A 25,429-nucleotide genomic window follows, 5' to 3' on the forward strand; every position below is an offset into this window, starting at 1 on the left:
AAAAACAAGGGTTAAAATTAAGTTATTACCATAATTCAATGGAAACCTATAACAAGTAAAATAGAGTATACACATTAAATCTAAATGATGTCAATGTTCATTAAACTATGGTTGCATGTAATAAAAATTAGAAACAAGTTAAAGGAATTGTCATTGTTCCAATGAGTGGTCTCTAGACCAAAATGATGCATTTTAATTATCTGGATGCAATTTAAATTAAGTAACATATTAAACGATTTATCCTTCTATCAAACACGAATGTTCCCTGGATCAAATGTCCTATTTTAATTATGTAATTACTTTATATTTATTTCTAACGGGTGCAGCGGAGCGCACGGGTACGGCTAGTGTTATAATAATAAGAGAAAATTGCAGTACATGTAATTAACATTGTTAAACCTGTATTTCGCTTTTCGCAATTGGCATTACTGAATAATAACATCGAATTTCTTTATTGCAGTAATCGATATTCATCTATTTCAACTTCACATTGTCTGAATAGGTTAAGTATTCGTAAATATACAATTATTAACATTTTGTAATCGAATTTTAGGGATATATTATTTACATTTTTATTTTATTCACGAAATAGTCCTAATAAATGTCACGAGAGGTCTGAGACCTCTCGTGACATTACTACAGAAAATTTTGCACAAAAATATTAAGTTTGTATGACTTGAGGCTTTCCCGGCGTTTGATATAGAATAACTCTTCTCGGGTTCTCAGCCAGGTGAGTTGGAGATTAGCTTCCAAGCTTTCGACTGCTAGCTCTGCCATTTTCTTCAGGGACGATGGCAGAGCTAGCCGTCCAAAGCTTGGAAGCTAATCTCCAACTCACCTGGCTGAGAAACCGAGAGGAGTTATTCAATATTAAGTTTGGTTCGAAAATTTGCGACACGTATTGTGATGCCTCGTTGCGACACAGTTGTTGGGAATCCCGGATTCTGATAAGGGAGAGCGATACACTGAAACCGGATAACCGCAAGTTTGGCAGGTATAAATAACGCATGCGTCATTGCACATGTGCCAATCATTGCGATTACAGAATGGGGGCTACTTGTAACGCTGCTCAGACCTTTCTGGCCCTCGTGACCTCGTTAATAAACACGCCTGCACCAGAGAACTACTACTACACACGTCGTGGTGGAGGTACCTTTGACTTCATCGTCGTCGGTGCTGGATCAGCTGGCTGCGTGTTGGCTAACAGGAAAGTATCAGCTACTTTATGGTTATACCACAGTCTACTATATAGAATCGCGAAGCTCAATATGTAGTAAAAACGCAAACATGGGTAGTTGCCCACCACTAGGATCGCTACTATCGCTCATCATCGCAGATCTCTCTCCTAGCAGACGACAAAATATCACAGTCTACTATATACAGTCGCGAAGCTTGAGGTGTTTTTTTGCAAATCTCGTGATAAAGCACTCCAAGCGGTTAGCAACTAGAAACAATAGATTGTCCATGGTCGACTTTGGACTGTGTCGTATTTCTATCGAGTGCTGGCTCGTTGCGTATTTCACATTGATGCTTGTGAAATGTTCGTTATTGGTTGTAATGAAAATGTTAATGGCTAAAATATAATAATTGGAATAATAATATGGGACAAGGAGGAGACGTTTGTAGTGCTATAAATTGTAGCAACAGTAAGAGAAAGAGGCCAGAGTTATCCTTTGTCCGATTTCCGAAAGATTCAGAAAGGTTCCTGGGTTTCCACAAGAATGCTGTGCAGAAACAAAACTCTTAATTTTGAAGTTCTTTGTGACTTTTAGAATACATTATATCCTTAAATTTCACAATGAAATGTTTCAGTCTAACCGAAAGGACATTAGATACCGGTTAAAGTTCTGTCACTTAGGCTGCTAAATTTCCAGAGAAATAAAGGTTAGGTCTAATTTTTTTTTTCAGAAGACATATTTTTAATTGTAGCTATTAATTTTGTTATTATTTTTACGTGTTATTTTAATAAGACGCAGAAAAAAATTAAGTTTGTTTTAATGAAATTTATTGATCACGTTTTATTTTCAATTCTGGTCTGATTATTATTGCTTAACCTCATCCCACTTTGTTAACTACGTAAGCCTACACTACAAGTACCGGTACACGTAAGTTACTCCATTAATTCATATTTCCATTATCATTGCTGTAAAGGGAAATGCAAATTAATATTTATTGGTTTCATAGTTAATTATCGCTATAATCTTGAATGAGTGAAGCTATTTTAGTAAATTTCAGTTCGTTTTGCACAAACAAAAATTATATTAACTTATTTCTTGCAGGTATCTTCGAGTTTATGGTGGAATTTAATATACTTCATTAAAATAATAAATTAACTTTATGCATTTAATACCTCAATAATGGAAGGAAGGTTTAATTTTTCCAAAAGAACACGACAATGGAAGTGTAACATATTTTGTCGTCTGATAAGAGAGAGATCTGCGATGATGAGGCGATAGTAGCGATCCTAGTGGTGCGCAGCTACCCATGTTTGCATTTTTACTACATATTGAGCTTCGCCACTGTATATAGTAGACTGTGAAAATATGTTACACTTTCGTTGTCGTGTTCTTTTGGAAAAATTAACACCTTGCTTCCATTATTGAAATATTAAATGCATAAAGTTAATTTATTATTTTAATGAAGTATATTAAATTCCACCATAAACTCGAAGATACCTGCAAGAAATAGGTTAATATTATTTTTGTTTGTGCAAAAAGAACTGAAATTTACTATAATCGCTTCACTCATTCTAGATTATGGCGATAATTAACTATGAAACCAATAAATATTAATTTGCATTTCCCTTTACAGCAATGATAACGGATATATGAATTAATGGAGTAACTTACGTGTACCGGTACTTGTAGTGTAGGCTTACGTAGTTAACAAAGTGGGATGAGGTTAAGCAATAATAATCACACCAAAATTGGAAATAAAACGTGATCAATAAATTTTATTGTAAGACTTTTTCTACGTCTCTAGTAAAGCAACAAATAAAAATAACAACAAAATTAACAGCTATAATTAAAAACATATCTTTTCACAAAAAAAGTAGGCCTAAGCAATAATAATCCCACCAGAATTGAAAATAAAACGTGATCAATAAATTTCATTAAACCAAACTTAATTTTTCTACGACTTTAGTAAAATAACATAAAAATAATAACAAAATTAATAGCTACAATTAAAAATATATCCTCTGAAAAAAAAAGTAGACCTAACCTTTATTTCTCTGGAAATTTAGCAGAACTTTAATCGGTATCTAATGTCCTTTCGTTAGACTGAAACATATCATTGTGAAATTTAAGGATATAATGTATTCTAACAGTCACAAAGAACTTCAAAATTAAGAGTTTTGTTTCTGCACAGCATTCTTGTGGAAACCGAGGAACCTTTCTAAATATTTAGGAAATCGGAAAAAGGATAACTCTGGCCTCTTTCTCTTACTGTTGCTACAATTTATAGCACTACAAACGTCTCCTCCTTGTCCCATATTATTATTCCAATTATTATATTTTAGCCATTAACATTTTCATTACAACCAATAACGAACATTTCACAAGCATCAATGTGAAAAACGCAACGAGCTAGCACTCGATAGAAATACGACACAGTCCAAAGTCGACCGTGGACAGTCTATTGTTTCTAGTTGCTAATCGCTTGGAGCGCTTTATCACGAGATTTGCAAAAAAACACCTCAAGCTCCGCGATTGTATATAGTAGACTGTGGTTATACTAAAACGCACAGATTGTCCAGATTTAGTGAGATCCAGTATTCAGAGAAACAACTGGAAGATTATTATTAAGTAACAAGCAAAGAACAGAGGGTGGAAGCATATTATCTAGCGAAATTTATAAACTTGTACTTGCAATTTGGGAAAAGGAAATTATACCAGAACAATGGAAGGAGTCCATAATCGTACCTATTTTTAAGAAGGGGGACAAGACTAACTGTAGTAACTTTCGAGGAATATCACTTTTGTTGACGTCGTACAAAATTTTGTCGAATATACTTTTGAGAAGATTACCTCCATATGTACGTAGATGAAATTATTGGGGATCATCAGTGTGGTTTTAGGGGTAATATATCGACTATTGATCAGATTTTCTGTATTCGACAGATATTGGAGAAAAAATGCGAGTGTAAGGGTACAGTACATCAGTTATTCATAGATTTCAAAAAGGCGTATGACTCGGTTAAGAGAGAAGTTTTATTTAATATTCTTATTGAATTTGTTATTCCCAAGAAACTAGTTCGATTAATTAAAATGTGAAACTTACAGCAGAGTCCGTATAGGCCAGTTTCTATCTTATGCTTTTCCAATTCACTGCGGGCTAAAGCAGGGAGATGCACTGTCACCTTTCCTTTTTAACTTCGCTCTAGAATATGTCATTAGGAAAGTTCAGTATAACAGCTAGGGTTTGGAATTTAACGTGTTACATCAGCTTCTTGTCTATGCGGATGATGTGAATATGTTAGGAGAAAATCCACAAACGATTAGGGAAAACGCGGAAATTCTAGTTGAAGCAAGTAAAGAGAGAGGGTTGGAAGTAAATCCCGAAAAGACTAAGTATATGATTATGTCTCCTGATCAGAATATTGTACGAAATGGAACTGTAAAAGTTGGAGATTTATCCTTCGAAGAGGTGGAAAAATTCAAATATCTTGGAGCAACAGTAACAAATATAAATGATACTCGGGAGAAAATTAAGCGCAGAAGAAATATGGGAAATGCCTGTTATTATTCGGTTGAGAAGCTCTTATCATCTAGTCTGCTGTCAAGAAATCTGAAAGTTAGAATTTATAAAACAGTTAAGTTATATTACCGGTTGTTCTGTATGGCTGTGAAACTTGGACTCTCACTTTGAGAGAGGAACAGAGATTAAGGGTTTTTGAGAATAAGGTTCTTAGGAAAATATTTGGGGCTAAGAGGGATGAAGTTACAGGAGAATGGAGAAAGTTACACAACACAGAACTGCACGCATTGTATCCTTCACCTGACATAATTAGGAACATTAAATCCAGACGTTTGACATGGGCAGGGCATGTAGCACGTATGGGCGAATCCAGAAATGCATATAGAGTGTTAGTTGGGAGGCCAGAGAGGAAAAGACCTTAGGGGAGGCCGAGACGTAGATGGGAAGATAATATTAAAATGGATTTGAGGGAGGTGGGATATGATGGTAGAGACTGGATTAATCTTGCTCAGGATAGGGACCAATGGCGGGATTATGTGAGGGCAGCAATGAACCTCCGCGTTTCTTAAAAGCCAGTAAGTAAGTAAGTAAGTAAGGAGCAAGGAACAGAGGTAATTGTGTAGATTCTACTCGTATTTATCCAAGGATCAAATTTTTAAGTAATGTATGTACTGCTTGCAATGCTTAATATGTCTGACGCAGAACTCTGGAACGTAAATATGATAAAGCTGGCGCCGATTATAAATTCCTTACAAGGGAACCCTCTGAAATTATCCGGTCGAGATTCTTCATTTTTCGTCAGTTGTATCAGTCTAAAATAAATATTATCTTTTAGGCTTTGTTTATCGCACCACATTATCCTCCGCTGTGCAAAGACACATTCACAATGAGAATTAAACATAACGTAAGCGTTAACTTAAGAATGTAAACGTTACGGCAAAATGAAGAAGTCATACCATCATTCACGATGGGAACATAAACATAACAGCAAACATACTTGGTAACCATGGAAACATAACAACGACGCCATTTCCTCATATTCTGTCGTATACTTTAGCGCTGTTACCACTTCATTAATCTAATTGTTACCTAATTTGAATCAAGACCAGTGTGACAAATATAATGAAGTGCTCAAGGACTTGAGAAAAGAATTTGAGACCAGATTTAAGATTTGAATAGTTCTAATTTAAAATAATTGCTTGTGAATTTCTAAGATGTTTTGGTTATTGTTAATTATTGAAAACATTACGAAACATTTTATTTAACTATTATTATAATTAATATGTTAATATTGACGTATCATAAGAATACGTACCTTAACAAGCAACAACTTTAATTGTAATTTAATTATTATAATTTAATTGAATTTTATTTTATTAAATACTAGCCGTACCCGTGCGCCCCGCTGCACCTGTTAGAAATAAATATAAAGTAATTACATAATTAAAATAGGGCGTTTGATCCAGGGAACAACTTTTACAACAGCGCAAGATAATCTGCTTCGCTCATTACCCAATTTTTTTTTTGCATTGCATTTATTGCATATATATTTTATGTATTTTAACACGATTCAATTGAGCATAGTTAAAATATGAATTATAAAATAATGGATTGCTAAGCTAACGTACTATTACTGCATACTAAATCAATACACTCTCGTTGTTCGTTAATTCCCTGAGATTAAAAAGAGTGTACATAAATATTATTTTAAGAAATACAGAAAACGAATATACAAAATAGCCTATCAAATTTTCTGTGCATAAGAAGCTATTTTAATCTTACCTGTCCTCGATTTACTCAGACGTTTCTGTAATAACATTATAGCATTATGTCCATCTAGAGAAACTACACTTTCCAATGGTGAAACAATAATTAATCATACAAATCGGTTGATTTAGCTTCTGATATTACTTCATACAAACACAGAAACATTATCTGTAGGCTATGTTTAATAGCTTTCGATTGTTAATGTCCAAGGCCCCTGTTTCGATTGCTGTTGTCCAAGGCCCCTTATAGACGAAGTCATTTGTTCTTAATTCATTGTACCGTCTTAGATGGCGTTATTTTAATTTTAAAACTCATTTATCTCATTAAATATCAGTCCTATCAAAATTTTGTAAAGAATAAAACTTATCGGAAATAAATTTTAAAGAAACTTTTATTATACAACATTTTTTACAAAAATCAATAATAAGCGAGATATTTCGATTTATTAAATTCAGGCGCCCTTATAACCACCCTTTTAAATAAAGTATTTTGAATGCCATATAGCCTAAAATCTAAGTTACAACGAACTTAATTTATATTCCAATTTTCATATAAATCGGTTCAGCCATTATCGAGTGAAAAGGTAACAAACATACAAACAGACATACAAACAAAAATTTCAAAAATGCGATTTTCGGTTTCAGGGTGGTTAATTATATATGTTAGGACCAATTATTTTTGGAAAATCGAAAATTACCAGAAAAATTTCGGCTACAGATTTATTAATAGTATAGATAACTTAGTACAAACTTAAAAAAAGAGAGATACCAAAAACTATTTACTGGAAATGGAAGTATTGTTTTTGTTTAGTCAACTGTCCGATGACAGGTCTGAACCTCAAAAATGATACAAACAAGGCACCATTTATGAGGTAACTAAGCCAGGGGATAATGGGATAGGGTGGCCAGTTCCTTGTGCTTAAATAATTACGTAACATGTATGGTTCTTCATGCTTCAGATGTTTTCTTTTTACTCATTAATATATAATTAGAAAATAAATTTATTATTATTATTATTATTATTATTATTATTATTATTATTATTATTATTATTACTACTGCAAACTAGTTAAGAAATTTTATTCCTTTCGAAAACAACCGTCTATTGTGACATTAAAACTCAAAAGCGCAGCTTTGTGGCATTTCTCCCGCGACAGTTACAACTTTGCTCGCTCATGCGTGTGACATTAATCAGCGATCGGCTATCTTCGGCTATTGAGCTTATCTCTTCAGCTGACTACGCTATCTACACTTGCTCTCTGTAACAACTTTTATGCGTTGGCCTTGAGACGCCTGTTCTAAGGTATCAATCGATAATGGTTCTCATGCTCGTTGTTTTGCTACGTAATTCCCTCTGACCATTATGAAATATGTTTTCTGACGTCTGCTTTTCCTCGACCTGGTTTGAGGTTATCGAGGGGAATGCTGGTTGAATATTGGTTGGTGTGCGTGGTGAACTCTCTCTTGCTCGAAGAACCCAGCGACCTGCTGGTGCTGAAGTGACGCTTTGAGAGCTGGGTTTCGTTAACAGATACTTCTCTTTTATAAAGGGAGATTGCGTATTCTTTTTCTTGGTGATTAATTATAATGTTGTGAACATATATTCATTTTATAGGTTCCTCTGTTGGTACAGGTTCCGGCAGTAGGATTTGACGAATTTCAGCATGCTGTTATAAACTGACTATACTTACTTACTTGCTGGCTTTTAAGGAACCCGGAGATTCATTGCCGCCCTCACATAAGCCCGCCATTGGTCCCTATCCTGAGCAAGATTAATCCAATCTCTACCATCATATCCCACCTCCCTCAAATCCACTTTAATATTATCTTCCCACCTACGTCTCGGCCTCCCCAAAGGTCTTTTTTCCTCCGGCCTCCCAACTAACACTCTATATGCATTTCTGGATTCGTCCATACGTGCTACATGTCCTGCCCATCTCAAACGTCTGGATTTTATGTTCCTAATTATGTCAGGTGAAGAATACAATGCGTGAAGCTCTCCGTTGTGTAACTTTCTCCATTCTCCTGTAACTTCATCCCTCTTAGCCCCAAATATTTTCCTAAGAACCTTATTCTCAAACACCCTTAATCTCTGTTCCTCTCTCAAAGTGAGAGTCCGAGTTTCACAACCATACAGAACAGCCGGTAATATAACTGTTTTATAAATTCTAACTTACAGATTTTTTGACAGAAGACTAGATGACAAAAGCTTCTCAACCGAATAATAACAGGCATTTCCCATATTTATTCTGCGTTTAATTTCTTCCCCATGTATTGTGGGTTCCTATCACCACGGCCTGGCGCGTCCTCAGGTTGCGGATAGAGGAGACGGCCTCCAGATATGGAGGGTAGCTGCGAATATATTGAATAAGCAGTCGTGGACAGCCGATAAGGGGTGGTCCTCCAGCTTGGGGGTTGGGCGAAGGGCTAACAACCCATCACCGTAAAAAACAGCTTGTTACGAACCTTCAAATAAAGTGACTATAAAGTTTAGAAATATCGAAATACAGGATATGGCTTGAACAATACAAATTATTGGCGTGTTATTTTTTTAAATGACAATTTCAATCGTTTCTCTTGTTATCTTATGGTTTGTTGCAATTTTCATATGAAATGTTACCAGTTTCTCGTCGGATATTCTTCTTAAGTTCATCGATAGTATGAAGATTGTTTTTGTATACTTCTTCTTTTAATTCTCCTCGTAAATAAAAGGCGCAAGAGTTTAAATCATGAGACCGCGGAGGTAATAAACCACGATTTAATATTCTGTCCTCAAATAAAATGCAATTACTGCAATTGAGTCTTTTCCACTGAGAGCAGTGGCTGTATCCAACATAACCACACTTCTCAACCACATAAACAGGAAATACACACACTCGGCAATAGGGATATCCTGAACTAGCACCAGCGGATAGTGCGCGTGTACTTTGAGGGATGCGCTTTGCGTGTGCATTTGTTTTCCTGTATATCGTCGTTGTTCCTGCAATAAATCCTATGGGACATATTTATTGATTTTCAGATTTTTTCTCTATTAAATAACTTAAATAGTGATACAGCAAATAAAATCTCCTATCCAAAAATAATTGCTCCTAACATATATAATTAACAACCCTGAAACCGAAAATCGCTTTTTTGAAATTTTTGTTTGTATGTCTGTCTGTCTGTCTGTCTGGATGTTTGTTACCTTTTCACGCGATAATGGCTAAACGGATTTCGATGAAAATTGGAATATAAATTAAGTTCATTGTAACTTAGATTATAGGCTATATGACATTCAAAATACTTTATTCAAAAGGGGGGTTATAACGGAGCTTGAATTAAATAAATTAAAATATCTCCTTTATTATTAATTTTCGTATGAATCGATAATGAGTACATGCGACATCATGATGAAACTAAATTGAGGTTGATTATGTAAGCAATTTGTCAAGCTTGTTTTTAAGCAGGCATGCGGTAGTCTTCGTAGAAGTTACGCAAACGTTTCTGCTGACATGAAAATATTGTAAGAAAGAAAGATTAACCTACATATGGAATGTACCGATTCAGCTATTTCAGGTTCATGACTTACAGTATGTCGACATCTGATCATCTAATTGGAATAATAAATTATTATGTAAAATAAGACCTAAATATTACAATTAGATTTTTGAAAAGGAGCAAATAATTAAGGTTTAAAGTCTTAAGGATTATCACGATTGGTTTAAACATGCACTAAAACAAGACGTAAGTGCAAGTTTGAACCAATAAATTATTGAGATTTGCGATAGATTAATTAAGTTTAGGAAATTGTATATTTATTATGTAGAACTACATTTGTATATAGATCTTTTGTTAAATTATTAAGTTTTGTACTTTTGTGAACAATATCAATAAAGCTATCTATCTATCTATCTATCTATTGATTTTCGAGAAAAATGTTACATAACAAAAGTTTCTTTAAAAATAATTTCCGATAAGTTTTATTATATGCACAATTTTCATAGGACTGATATTTAATGAGATAAATGAGTTTTAAAATAAAAGAAACGACACCTTAAGGGGCTATAATGAAATAAAAACAAATGACTTCGTCTATTAAGGGGCCTTGGACAACAACAAACGAAAACTATCGAACATAGCCTGCAGAGAATATTTCTGTGTTTGTATGAAGTAATATCTATGCAAAATTTTGATAAGACTGATATTTAAGGATATACAAGACTTTTAAAATAACAATATAATACATTTTCACCGCCGCCTCAGATTATAGCGTTGTTGTTCCTGCAATAACTCCTATGTGCAAAATATTAAATTTTTGAGTAGGAAGAAAAAACACATTTATTCATTCCATGGCAATGGTGCAAAGGAGATCGTGAATTCTTACATTTTCGAAAGAAAGAAATATAATTACATATCACTATATGAAGCGTGCATTTCCATAACGTTGTAAGTACCGAAAGCGGGAGAACCTATTTTTTCACATATATCAGTTGTAGGTGCCCTGTTTGACAATATTACGAAAGGTTACGAAGAAAGTGCTGCTTCAAGTAATACAGTAGTGCACTTTCAGGTTGTGCAAGTTACAACGTTGTATGTACTGTATAACTTAAAACTATTTTTTGCTCCTACTGTAAACTTTACAAATTGGCACTTACAACGTTCTGGAAATGCACGCTTCATTATGCTGTATCACTATTTAAGTTATTTGAAGGGTTCAGAACCATAGTGGGCCAAGCGCCATTTACTGAAGACGTAGAAAACAAGGATTAAAATAAAGTTATAACCATAATTCAATGGAAACATATAGCAAGTAATATAAAGTATACACATTAAATCTAAATGATGTCAATCTTCATTAAACTATGGTTTCATGTAATAACAATTAATAACATGTTAAAGGAATTGTCATTGCACCAAATGAGTGGTCTCTTCACCAAAATGATCGCATTTTAATTATTTAAATACAATTTAAATTAAGTAACATATTAAACGATTTATCCTTCTATTAAACACGAATGTTCCCTGGATCAAATGTCCTATTTTAATTATTTAATTACTTTATATTTATTTCTAACAGGTGCAGCGGAGCGCACGGGTACGGCTAGTATGTAAATATATTTCTTTCTTTCGAAAATGTAAGAATTCCAATTTTATATGTACCACTACCATAGAATAAATAAATGTGTTTTTCTTCCTACTGAAAAATGTTATATTTTGCACATAGGAGTTATTGCAGGAACAACGACGATACGCCAATTTGATCCAATATTAGTGAAGTTCATTTTATTTGTCAACTGTGTCTATGAACAACGACGATATAAACATTGAGAATTTACATAGTGTATTAAGTACTCTTAAAATCAACTCAAGATGCCAAATTTTTGTTGTGTTTCTATATGTAAAAATCAGGGAAAGGTTTTTGCCTTCAATCAGGTCCCCAAAGATTCTGAATATATGCTTTCAACCTTAAAAAATATAATTAATTAAATTGGGCCTTAAATGTGCTAGAGAGGGAGAAATAAATCGTCCGGTCTTAATTAAGGATGACCACGAGGATCCGGAAATTAATAGCAAATAATAATATAATTAATTAAATATGAATATTGTTATGAAAATAAAATGTAATAATTAAGCACCATTGATTATATCAATTATAAAATAATATCTTATAAGATGTCCACACCTGTGGAGTAACGGTCAGCGCGTCTGGCCGCGAAACCAGATGGCCCGGGTTCGAATCCCGGTCGGGGCAAGTTACCAGGTTGAGGTTTTTCCCGGGGTTTTCCCTCAACCCAATACGAGCAAATGCTGGGTAACTTTCGGTGCTGGACCCCGTACTCATTTCACTGGCATTATCACCTTCATTTCATTCAGACGCTAAATAACCTAAGATGTTAATACAGCGTCGTAAAATAACCCAATTAAAAAAATCTTATAAGATGACTTTAAAATTATACTTATAAATAAAATATTTTATTAAAAATTATTAATTAAGGCCTTCTGAGTGGTATAAATGAAATTGTATAATCTGCAGGGAATCTTTAAGAATTTGCGAGTTGATTTTTTGAATTTGAAAAGATGGTATTGATAATTGTTTTAAAAAATGATGTGTAAATTTTGGTAAAGAACTCCGAGCACCAAAAAATAAACCTGTCACTGACCAATTGAAGAGAGGGATGTTATACTTGGCACTAAGGTAGGGAACACAAGGTTCATAAATGGGCCTCTTTTCATGATCAACCTGATGAGCTTGGTTTAAATCTCTCTCCATGCGTATTAGTTGGATCTAATTAAATTTCGCCTCAAAAGTGCTAGCTATTAAACAAAACTAACTACTTCAAGTAAGGAATTTCTGACTTCTGTTTCATTTTGGAAAAGGACAAAGAAAAATTGTAATAAACCCATATGCAACCTCGACAGCAAGCTATGTTAGCTTAGATTATATTCAGTACTTGTAGGAGTGCCCGAAGTTTACGACTGCATTTTACAATGGAACGATACTAGACCTACAGTAAAATCTTGATTAACTGGGATGTTTATTAACCAGGACGGTTCGTAGTGAAAAAAAATATATATATTGTGAATTTATTTCAACTCAACAATGGAATTTTATTCTTCCAGCAATAATTCCTTTCTACAATTCACCTTAAACGCTCTCGTCAACAATAGGATTTTCACTCAACACAGTATTCGTTATAGCACTCCACTGACGGCAATGTCAATTTACTTGGACTATTACGAACAACAATGAACTGTTAATCTTAACTAATATTTACAAAGCACTATTTACAAATCAGAACTATCAGTTCTCAGTTCACAGTTCTTCTAGCTCAGTCACTCGAGTTCACAGTATCTCGAACCACAGACCTTCAGAGACAGTCCACTGCACTCGAACTCAGGTCCCTCCAACTGCGGTCCACTGCACTCGAACTCAGGCCTTCGGATGCTGACGCAGTTGCGGACGCACACTCGAGTCGAACTCCGGCACACAAGACTGGCTTGCTTGCTCTGGCTTAGTCACTGACTGGCTGACTAATCAACTGAAAACTACTCGAGTTCGCTGGCGTTTCTTCTTTTATAGCGAAATCATAGTTGCGAGAAATTTCTACAGCTGTGCAGAGAATTATCTGGATATCTCCACTTCGATCTCCCCTCGTCGCCTGGGCCCTTTCCCCTTTCTCCGCCGAGCGCCGTTCCTTAGTGCTCCGTGAAGCCCGCGCGATCTGCTTTCTTGCGGGACGCTGGTCGTGAGTTCGAATCTCACGTCGCTGTCACAATATATATATATATATATATATATATATATATATATATATATATATGCACAAGTCTATAGTCTATGTATAAAATAAGAAATTAGGGGAATCTTGACTCCAAAAATCAATTTCGTGAATAATGCTTTTAATGTAGACTAATTTTATTAAAGCCATGTTTTAATTTCAAATTTTCAAAATCATTCTACGTAAACTCTCGAGTCCTGAGAGTATAGTATACTATACTATACTTCATACATGATTATGATATAAAATGTTTGTGCAGAGACCCGAAGTATAGTATAATATACCTGCATTTGTGCCCTAACCGTAACCTGAAAAATTTTTCAGCATTTTTCCTCATGTCCGTGATCTTTTTTAAGTGTAGAATTATATTGAACTTTAAAAATAAAACAACAAATGTCTCAGGACTGAGGAGGATGTTCAGAACTGCATGTCCTTAACCTACAAAATGTACGAATAATCGTGAAAATACTGCGATCATGAATATACAGGGTGTAACAACTTTAATGTTTAGAATTTCTGGAACATGTTCCCTGACACGTTCTACGTCGATTAAACCTAACATATCTATATCCAAAGTTCTATAGGTTTGGATTATTTGTACCCCAAAGTTAAATTTTTGAGTTTAATTTTATCGCTGAATACTGAAAGAAGTAACACCAATTTCCGAAAGTGACATGTCTAAGTCATTATTTTTATTAGTACCATATTACATTTTAATATCAACTACTTGTGAGTATGAAAGAAGCAGTGCAAAGTTGAAAAAAAATGTCCTTAAGATTCCAAACACTGTACTTCTTGAAATTTGCCAATAGGCACGTGAAAATACCTGTGCACTAGGAATCCTACGATTTGGAAACCGTGCTTGATATGCCAAAACAGCTGCTGTTGCATTGCCATCACACAGTCCATACACATAAACTATGTCGGCGTATTCATGATGTGTGTACACGAAAGGCGTGTTTTAATGGTCAAAACTCAATAAAACGACTAGTCATAATACGGTTTATTTTTCTCACAACTGTTATTTTAAACTGTTGTTTGTTTCGTTTCCTTAGCAACCTAAACAATATATATATATATATATATATATATATATATATATATATATATATAATTTGAACTGGTAATGGAAATTACTTGTTACCTTTTCACGCGATAATGTCCGAACCGATTTATATGAAAATTGGAACATAAATTAAGTTCGTTGTAACTTAGAATTTAGGCTATATGGCATTCAAAATACTTTATTTAAAAGGGGGGGGGTTATAAGGGGGCTTGAATTAAATAAATCGAAATATCTCCCTTATTATTAATTTTCATGAAAAATGTTACATATCAAAAGTTTCTTTAAAAATAATTTCCGATAAGTTTTATTCCATGCAAAATTTTTATAGGACTGATATTTAATGAGATGAATGAGTTTCAAAATTACGATAACAACGCCATCTAAGGCTGTGTAATGAAATAAAAAACAAATGACTTCGTCTATAAGGGGCCTTGGACAACAACAATCGAAAGCTATGAAACATAGCCTACAGAGAATGTTTATGTTTTTGTATGAAGTAATATCGGAAGCTAAATTAACCGATTTGTGTAAATTAATTATTAATTCACCATTGGAAAGTGTAGTTTCTCTAGATGAACATAATGCTATAATGTTATTACAGTAACTTCTGAGTGAATCGAGGACAGGTAAGATTAAAATAGCTTCTTATGCACAGAAAACTTGATAGGCATTCGTTTCCTGTATTTCCTAAAATCATTTTTATGACCAAATGAGTGGTCTCTGGATCAAAATGATCGCATTTTAATTTTTTTAATACAATTTAAATTAAGTAACATAATAAACAATTTATCCTTCTATCAAACACGAATGTTCCCTGGATCAAACGTCCTATTTTAATTATGTAATTACTTTATATTTATTTCTAACGGGTGCAGCGGAGCGCACGGGTACGGCTAGTCGACAATAAAAGAACTTATGCATTGTGCACATAATGTTTTTTCTCAAATGTTTAACACCCTCTTATTCGGTGACGATTGCGAGTAGAATCTTGATTTTTGCCCATAAAGATAGAAAATATAATGAATCATTTACCCTCTGGCATATTTCAGTAACGTGGACGGTTTTCGTGTAAAGGCTGGTTCACAATAAACCAGGAACGGAAACGACAACGAGAACGAAAATAATGTTAAAATAAATGTATTTAAATGTGAGCATTCGTAATAGTTAACTGTGGATTCTCATATTTAAATACATTTATTTTAACAATATTTCCGTTCTCGTTTTCGTTGTTGTTTCCGTTCTCGGTTTATTGTGGACCAGTCTTAAATTTAATTTAAGGACTATTAATTTCAAGCCACTGAACGATGTGACTATCTTGCAACATTGTGACCAGAGAGAGAGGTAGAGGGTAGTTCATCTAGGAAGACAGACCTGAGTACGTTGACCTCTCACACATGTATTACGAGGAGAGTAGCAGTGTGTTTTAGAATGTGTCGTAGTGAAACTTACAGCAGAGTCCGTATAGGTCAGTTTCTATCTGATGCTTTTCCAATTCACTGCGGGCTAAAGCAGGGAGATGCACTATCACCTTTACTTTTTAACTTTGCTCTAGAATATGCCATTAGGAAAGTCCAGGATAACAGAGAGGGTTTGGAATTGAACGGGTTACATCAGCTGCTTGTCTATGCGGATGACGTGAATATGTTAGGAGAAAATCCACAAACGATTAGGAAAAACACGGAAATTTTACTTGAAGCAAGTAAAGCGATCGGTTTAGAAGTAAATCCCGAAAAGACGAAGTATATGATTATGTCTCGTGACGAGAATATTGTACGAAATGGAAACATAAAAATTGGAGAATTATCCTTCGAAGGGGTGGAAAAATTCAAATATCTTGGAGCAACAGTATGACACTCGGGAAGAAATTAAACACAGAATAAATATGGGAAATGCCTGTTATTATTCGCTTGAGAAGCTTTATCATCTAGTCTGCTGTCAAAAAATCTGAAAGTTATAATTTATAAAACAGTTATATTACCGGTTGTTCTTTATGGTTGTGAAACTTGGACTCTCACTCTGAGAGAGGAACATAGGTTAAGGGCGTTTGAGAATAAGGTTCTTAGGAAAATATTTGGGGCTAAGAGGGATGAAGTTACAGGGGAATGGAGAAAGTTACACAACACAGAACTGCACGCATTGTATTCTTCACCTGACATAATTAGGAACATTAAATCCAGACGTTTGAGATGGGCAGGGCATGTAGCACGTATGGGCGAATCCAGGAATGCATATAGATTGTTAGTCGGGAGACCGGAGGGAAAAAGACCTGTAGGGAGGCCGAGACGTAAATGGGAGGATAATATTAAAATGGATTTGAGGGAGGTGGGATATGATGATAGGGATTGGATTAATCTTGCACATGATAGGGACCGATGGCGGGCTTATGTGAGGGCGGAAATGAACCTTCGGGTTCCTTAAAAGCCATTTGTAAGTAAGTAAGTAGCAGTGTGTTAGCGGCGATGTTGTCGGACTGCTGAAACTTCCAACTTAATTTTCTGATTAACAGTGCATTTAATCACAAAACGTAATATAGGTTTTCTATTCATTTAAGTATTCCTTTCCATCTGGAAGATTATTTGATTTCCACTCAGTTTAGGCTGCCTCAATGGCTTCAATAATAATTTTTAAGTAAAAACATGTACATTCTGACTGTGCATGAATTTTTTTCATGCATATTACTTGCATACATTTCATTACAGACTTTCTGAAGTACCGGAATGGTCTGTGTTACTTCTGGAGGCAGGCGGGGAAGAACCTTTCGAGGCGGACATCCCTGGAATGCTCTCTGTCCCGTGGGGCACTCGCATGGACTGGGCGTACCACACGCAACCGGGAGTGATCTGCGGGGGTCTGGAGTGCCCCGTCATCAGAGGGAAGGGTCTGGGAGGCTCGAGTTCGATTAACGCCATGCTGTACGTCCGTGGCAACAAGCGGGACTACGACCATTGGGCTGAGCTTGGTATGAACTGCTGCTCTTTGCTAGCGTTGTGCTTGTACAGGGACATCATTTTATTTTTACCACCATTTTTAATATTAACCTGGCTATATCTTTAGAAAACCGGAAACACAGTTTGCTACCCCCTTTCACGACTGCAGTTCGATGATACTGGAGTAAAACACAAACAAATCACTCTACTAGGTATAGGAGGGAAGAAAAGTAGTTCATCCATTTGCGTAAACAAGAAAATATCGCGATTTTGAGTTCGATAATTTTCATTAGGTTTTTGTTTAATCAAAATACAGTACAGTATTAACAATAAGTGTTTTTACTCACGAATTGAGCTATCCATTCGGACGTATTAATTATGCAGTGAATATTGTACTGTTACAGCACATTAGCGTACAATATAGAGAAAGAAGTTAAAATGAAAAATAATCATAACATGAATATTTAAACACATTTTTGAAAATGGTGGCCGTTCATTTGGATACAGGCTTCAGTTCCTTCGTGCATATTATCGCACTATAGACTATTGCATCTAATTCCAATCACCAGTTTCGTCCTTTGTATCAGTAACTCATGTTGAAATAATTCTGTACCTATCTGTACCTTACGTACTGTAAATTCAATCTTCACTTCTGCCCGATCCGCATACATAAAATTACTCGACATGCTATCTACTGTCCGTCCAAGTGATTATGCCGCAGGATCGTAGAAAGGGGGAAATCACGTGACAATTAATTACTTAACGAGGCCCTTTTATTTAAGTTATTTTAAACAGTTGTATAATATTACGTAAACGTCCAATTCCTAACAGAAATTAATCTTTCAGAAAAGAGCTAAGACAGCCCAGCTTTTACAGAGAGGTGGGCAGAAGCAGGTGGGGGAAATCGGGATGCGACGTAGGCAAACGGAGTACTTGTGCGAAAGTATGATTCAATATTGAAAGCTCTTTCGTCACTGAAAAACGCGAACATATTTCCGGAACGTACTCTACTCACTAACTCAGTACTGTTTACTATATGCGATCTTGATTCTGTGTGGAGGACAACTGGAACTTCATTAGTAGCAGGGGTGGAAGTGAAGTACATTCAAAAACTCAGGTACAATAAAAATTGTAGTAAAAATAAAATGATGTCCCTGTACTACACGCAAGAGAATTCTTTATGATCCAACATTAAGCTATTTGATATAACTAGACAGTGTATGCGGGATGACTTAAGGAAAAGTGAAGTTGTTTCGTATCAGAGTATATGGCACGTGCCGCGCCGTCCGTCTTTTGTGTACCTGGCGAGTACAGCAGCGTACATAACGAAGGAACCCCGGTCCGTTCATAGTAACATTGCAACGCAATGTGTGCAGTTGTGTTATCCTGCTCAAGTATTTAGTACGAGTTGAATATGTTGTGCTGATCCATTCACAATGTCGAAGTCAAAACGTTAAATTCGCTCAGAGATACGAAATGCAATTAAGAAGTATGAGAGTAACATTTTATGTATTAACGAAGACAGTATCGTGTGTAATGTATGTAAAATTAAAATAAAAACCAGAACAACTCAGGCTATAGAGAAACATTGCAACAGTACATCGCACAGGAAATGCGTTGAAATGAAATCTGAGGAACCATCTACATCATCATCATCATCATCATCATCATCATCATTTAGTTGTGCGGGTCAAACGACACGTGCAACATGATGCTCAGTACAAATATTCATCTAGAGAAATTGAGTGATCCCCATTTTAGAGGTTTTCTTCAGAAATTCTCTCGATACAAAAACTGTTTAAGCGATAGGCGAAGACGATTCAGCTTCAACAACTTACGAGAATATATCGTCGTTTACTGCAACGCTGGTAATTGCATCAATGATGACGAGGACTGAACCTTGCAAGGTATGTACTACAGTACGTTATTTTTCTTTTCCTTCTGACTGTACGGAGATACAGTAGCATGTTGACGTCGTCTGTTTACGTTTAAAACCTGTTGAGCCAATGATCTGAATGAAAAAAAACTTAACATATAGTAAATGTGCACCTACATTCAACGATAAGTCATCCCGCATCCACTGTCTAGATATAATTGATACCCTGTAGCTACGGTTTAAGTGTATAGTCAAGTGAGTGAGTTACAAATCGAAATAGTGGCATACATTTTTGAATGAGGCGCCTGAATCTATCATCACTACATGACAGAATTATCCCGGAGTTGCGGCGATCAATGTTCTGACAAGAGAAACAAAGAAGCAGCACTTGCAGTAAATAAAACTTTATCTGTCTTTACATCATATGCAGGATGTTTCAGTGACCTTGTTACAAACTTTTTAGGAATGTTAAAGGCGATCATCATGTAAAAGTTTGATAGAGAAACTCGTGACCCGAAACGTTTTCTTCGATAATTACAAGTTTTAATGTGTGAGCAGGCTAGGGTTCCCAGACATATTGAAAAAAAATACGGAATACTTATCAGTTATCACCAAAGCTCGGAACTTGGGGACTTGTGTCGTGTGCATGAGTAAGGTTACAGGTACAACGTACACAAAGCTCACGCTGCAAGTGCTCAGGGACAGTCGTGTGTACTAAGAAAGTGGCCACAACTAATGACAGGAAGACGGACGAAGAAACTGTTATGTCGAAGCCAATGACATTCAGAGAATTACAGGTAAACGGTCTGTTTGAGGAAATAGAAAATACGTGTTATTTCGAATGGGTATTATAGAAGTTTGAAAATACATTTTGTTTTAAATTTAAGATTTAAGAGAATTCGGAAGAGATACATTATTTTTTTTCGAATAGAGAGTTTATATTTTGTAAGTTGTGCCACACACAAACTAGAGGCTGGAAACGGAATTCATTGAAAGGCATTGCAGTCCCTCAAATTGTAGAAAAATCTGTCCATAGCCATGGATCGAAACGTAGAGGGGCTTGCCCTAGTAGTGACACACTAATTGAAAACTATTTTCGAGAAAAAATTTGGATATACTTATCTTTCTCAGATACGAGATCAGCTAGCAACTGCTGAAAATGAAATAGAAAACAGTAACAGTGAAAAAATTCAGTATTTTAAGTCTAATACCGAAAAATCTTCGAATGTAGGTAGTCATACACTGTAATAAAATGTACACAGCAGAACAGTAAATTTGATATATTTCTCATGTTTATTTTTATTATAATATATATATATATATATATATATATATATATATATATATATATATATATATATATATATGCTATGAAATTACGTGTTTCAACCTACCATAATATCATCAATATGTTGTCGGAGCCAGAAACCACTTTTGTAGCAGACCTGACAGTACCTCTGTGCTGGAAGCGGGAGTTTGTTGACATTGAAGTCCGGTCGCTTAGCCACGTGCAAAGACACAAGTCCCCAAGTTCCGAGCTTTGGTTATCACCGAGTAAGTTTAGTATGCGCACCCATCAAATATGCCAATCTTTCAGTGTGTGTGTGTGTGTGTGTGTGTGTGTGTGTGCGTGTGCGTGCGTGTGTTACTAGACAAACACTTTACTAACTAAGGGCAAGTAAAGAAATAGAAACAAAAGTGTTAGTGAGCATATTTGCATTAAGTTTAAGCTTCTTTATGTAAATTGCCTTCAAATTGCTTTTACTAAGTTATTACAGAAATAGCTACAAAAATAAATGACACTCGGGAGGAAATTGAGCGCAGAATAAATATGTGAAATGCGTGTTAGTATTTTGTTGAGAAGCTTTTGCCATCTAGTCTGCTGTCAAAAAAAGCTGAAAGTTAGAATTTATAAAACAGTTGTACTACCACTTGTTCTGTATGGTGTGTGTAATTTAGTAACAGTTTAGGTATTCACTTACTCGCATCAATTAGCCAGCGATATAAGTCGGTACCAGACGTCAGCAACAAAATCAGCTGATCTGGCTTTGTAAGCACTCATTCTGTACCTTTCGTACACATATAACATTACAAGATACTTTATTAATATCGCAACATTAGTGCATCAAAGAATCTATACTAATAATAAATCTGTAGCCGAAATTTTTCTGGTAATTTTCGATTTTCCAAAAATAATTGGTCCTAACATATATAATTAACCACCCTGAAACCGAAAATCGCTTTTTTGAAATTTTTGTTTGTATGTCTGTCTGTATGTTTGTTATCTTTTCACGCGATAATGGCTGAACGGATTTCGATGAAAATTGGAATATAAATTAAGTTCGTTGTAACTTAGATTATAGGCTATATGGCATTCAAAATACATTATTTAAAAGGGGGGTTATAAGGGGGCCTGAATTAAATAAATCGAAATATCTCGCTTATTATTGATTTTTATGAAAAATGTTACATAACAAATATTTCTTTCCAATTCATTTCCGATAAGTTTTATTCTTTGAAAAATTTTGATAGGACTGATATTTTATGAGATAAATTAATTTTAAAATTAGAATAACTGCCATCTAAGGCCGTGTAATGAAATAAACAAATGACTTCGTCTATAAGGGGCCTTGGTCAACAACAATCGAAAGCTATGAATCATAACCTACAGAAAATGTTTCTGTGTTCGTATGAAGCAATATCGGAAGCTAAATTAACCGATTTGTATAATTAATTATTATTTCACCGTTGGAAAGTGTAGTTTCTCTATATGGACATAATGCTATAATGTTATTACAGTAACTTCTGAGTGAATTGAGGACAGGTAAGATTAAAATAGCTTCTTATGCACAGAAAACTTCATAGGCTATTCTGTGTATTCGTTTCCTGTATTTCTTAAAATAATGTTTATCTCAGAGAATTAACGAACAACGAGAGTGTATTGATTTAGTATGCAGTAATAATATGTTAGCTTAGCATTTCATTATTTTATAATCCAAATTTTAACTATTCTCAATTGAATCGAGTTAAAATACATAAAATACATATGCATTAAATGCAATGCAAAAAATTGGGTAATGAGCCAAGCAGATTATGTTGCCCTGTTGTAAAATAAGATTTGTTCCTCCTGAGATTCAAGAGCCCCCATAACACATTGAAAACTTACTTATCGGGGTACATCCGTTATCAACACACTTTTTATATAATATAATGTAATATAATATAATATAATATAATATAATATAATATAATATAATATAATATAATATAATATAATATAATTTAAGTTATTTAAGTTATTTGAAGGGTTCAGAACCATAGTGGGCCAAGCGCCATTTACTGAATACGTAGAAAACAAGAGTTAAAATTAAGTTATTACCATAATTCAATGGAAACATATAACAAGTAAAATAAAGTATACACATTAAATGTAAATGATGTCAATGTTCATTGAACTATGGATGCATGTAATAAAAATTAAGAAACATGTTAAAGGAATTGTCATTGCACCAAATGAGTGTCTCTGGACCAAAATGATTCCATTTTAATTATTTATATATAATTTAAATTAAGTAACATATTAAACGATTTATCCTTCTATCAAACACGAATATTCTCTGGAACAAATGTCCTATTTTAATTATGTAATTACTTTATATTTATTTCTAACGGGTGCAGCGGAGTGCACGGGTATGGCTAGTATTACAATAGATTTTTAACTTTCCTTTCTGATAGCTACCTACTGAAGATAGGACGGCAATATCCTAAAACATGTCTAGACAACTTGAGCTTTGACTACATAGTGTTTTAATACTGTAACATCTTAATTTAAGTATGTTTTAATAAAGTACAACGTTCTAGCAATTCAATTAACGGTGTATCACACAAATAAGCTATTGCAAATTGAATTGCTTATACTAACCCAATTATTTAATTGTTGTCTAGGTAATACGGGCTGGGATTTCGAGTCTGTTTTGCCATATTTCAAGAAGTCTGAAAACAACTTAGATCCTGATATCAATAACGACACAGAGTACCACAACACTGGCGGCTACCAGACTGTTCAGCGATTCCCTTATCAAGATGAAAATGTGAAGCATTTGGTACGGGCGTTCAGAGAAATAGGAGTCAAGGAAGTGGATTACAACGGCAAGCAACAACTTGGGTACATGCTGGCTCAAGCAACTCAGAAGGGTGGCTTACGCCAGAGCACAAACAGAGCTTTTTTGGAACCCGTGCGCAATAGAAAGAACCTCAAAGTCGTCACCGGCGTTAGAGTCACTAAAGTGCTGATTCGTCCAGGAACAAATACTGCTTACGGCATAGTGTGTGTTGAGGAAAAAGATCACGAACAGGTAAAAATTTTCTTAGCCCATAATGAAGTTATTCTCAGCGGAGGTGCCATAAATTCTCCACAGTTGCTCATGCTGTCCGGAATAGGGCCCAAAGAAGTTCTTCAACCTTTAAAAATTCCCGTTATCAAGGATTTGAAAGTTGGAGAAAACTTGCAGGATCACGCAAGTACTCCAGGTGTTTTCTTCATGTATGGAAAATATAAGGAACAAAATATGGATGATATATTCTTGAATTCTTTGAAGTACTCCCAACCTAACAGGGAGGGACCATGGACTGCTACAGGCACGAACCAAGTTGTAGCTTATGCCAACTCGAAGTACGCAAACAAATCGATAGATTATCCAGATCTTATGATATTCTTCATATCCCTCGACGCCCGGGATGAGAGCGAACAAAATAAAATTGTGTTTTATTCAACATTTCTTAGACCGAAGAGTCGTGGCAAGGTTACCCTTCAGAGCGCAGATCCTTTCTCACAACCCCTCATCTACCCGAATTACTTCACCGATCCTGATGACATTAAAAGACATCTAGACAGTTTCAATTTTGCCAAGAAACTTGCTGAAACTACAACCTTGAAGGAAGCTGGATTCGTGTTGAATACAACCTACATGCCAACGGAGGAAGATTTCAAAACTGGCAAAAATCCTTTTTGGAGGGATCCTGAAAATTTCTCCCAATTTTCCAATTTTCATCTAAGTGGAACATGCAAGATGGGTCCTGCTACAGACCCTACAGCCGTTGTGAGTCCCACGCTCAGGGTCCATGGCATAAGAAACTTGAGAGTTATAGACGTATCTATAATGCCATATGTTGTTAGTGCAAACACCAATGCACCTACCATCATGATTGCTGAAAAGGGTGCAGATATGATCAAGAAATACTGGACAAGTAAATTAAATAAGGTTAAATAAAATAAGGGCAACATGCTTGTTATTAATGTCTCTATGTGTAAGTTATTGTTTACACCTTATAATTCTGAACTCAAATGCTTGAATTGTATTTGTTAAATCTGTCATCTTCCTCAAAACCTTAATTGTATCTAATTTATTCTATGTTATTTCGATATGTGTAGTCTTATAGACATCCTCATTACCTAATTTAAATTGTACGTCTTTTAATGATATTCAACATGTTCCTTTTCACGTAACTGGTATTTTGTATAAACTTCCTTTCTTAGAAGGGTTACTCTAAGCAATTTTATGAATAGATTCTCTTGTAATGGATCATACAGTTGTAATGGATCATACAGTATACAGTAAAATAAACTAACCATCCAGCATGTTAAAAGTGCCTTAATTTCATCACGGACCTATCTTCATTCTCTTTTCTCCAGACAGATTTATTTCTAACATCGGAAAGGAAGAATTTTTCTAATTTGTACACATTATTATCATCATTACTACTGCTGCTGATGCTGTTGTTACCACCACCACTACTACTACTACTACTACTACTACTACTACTACTACTATTACTAC

The 25,429-nt window shown here is 35.0% G+C and overlaps 2 protein-coding genes across 2 annotated transcripts in view; one reads left to right on the top strand and one right to left on the bottom strand.

Moving 5' to 3' along the window:
* LOC138711749 (T-box transcription factor TBX10-like) overlaps window positions 1-25,429 on the bottom strand; it is a 306,742-nt gene that overhangs the window by 176,829 nt on the left and 104,484 nt on the right. The gene's annotated exons all lie outside the window — the stretch shown is intronic.
* Window positions 1,032-25,233, top strand: LOC138711748 (glucose dehydrogenase [FAD, quinone]-like). The gene is made up of 3 exons (XM_069842928.1): window positions 1,032-1,203; window positions 17,485-17,748; window positions 23,538-25,233. Exons 1-3 carry the CDS (start codon window positions 1,047-1,049, stop codon window positions 24,860-24,862), a joined length of 1,746 nt encoding a protein of 581 aa, XP_069699029.1. The 5' UTR covers window positions 1,032-1,046; the 3' UTR covers window positions 24,863-25,233.

This window comes from Periplaneta americana, chromosome 13 (genome assembly GCF_040183065.1).
Source record: "Periplaneta americana isolate PAMFEO1 chromosome 13, P.americana_PAMFEO1_priV1, whole genome shotgun sequence".
NCBI classification, from domain to species: Eukaryota; Metazoa; Arthropoda; class Insecta; order Blattodea; family Blattidae; genus Periplaneta; species Periplaneta americana.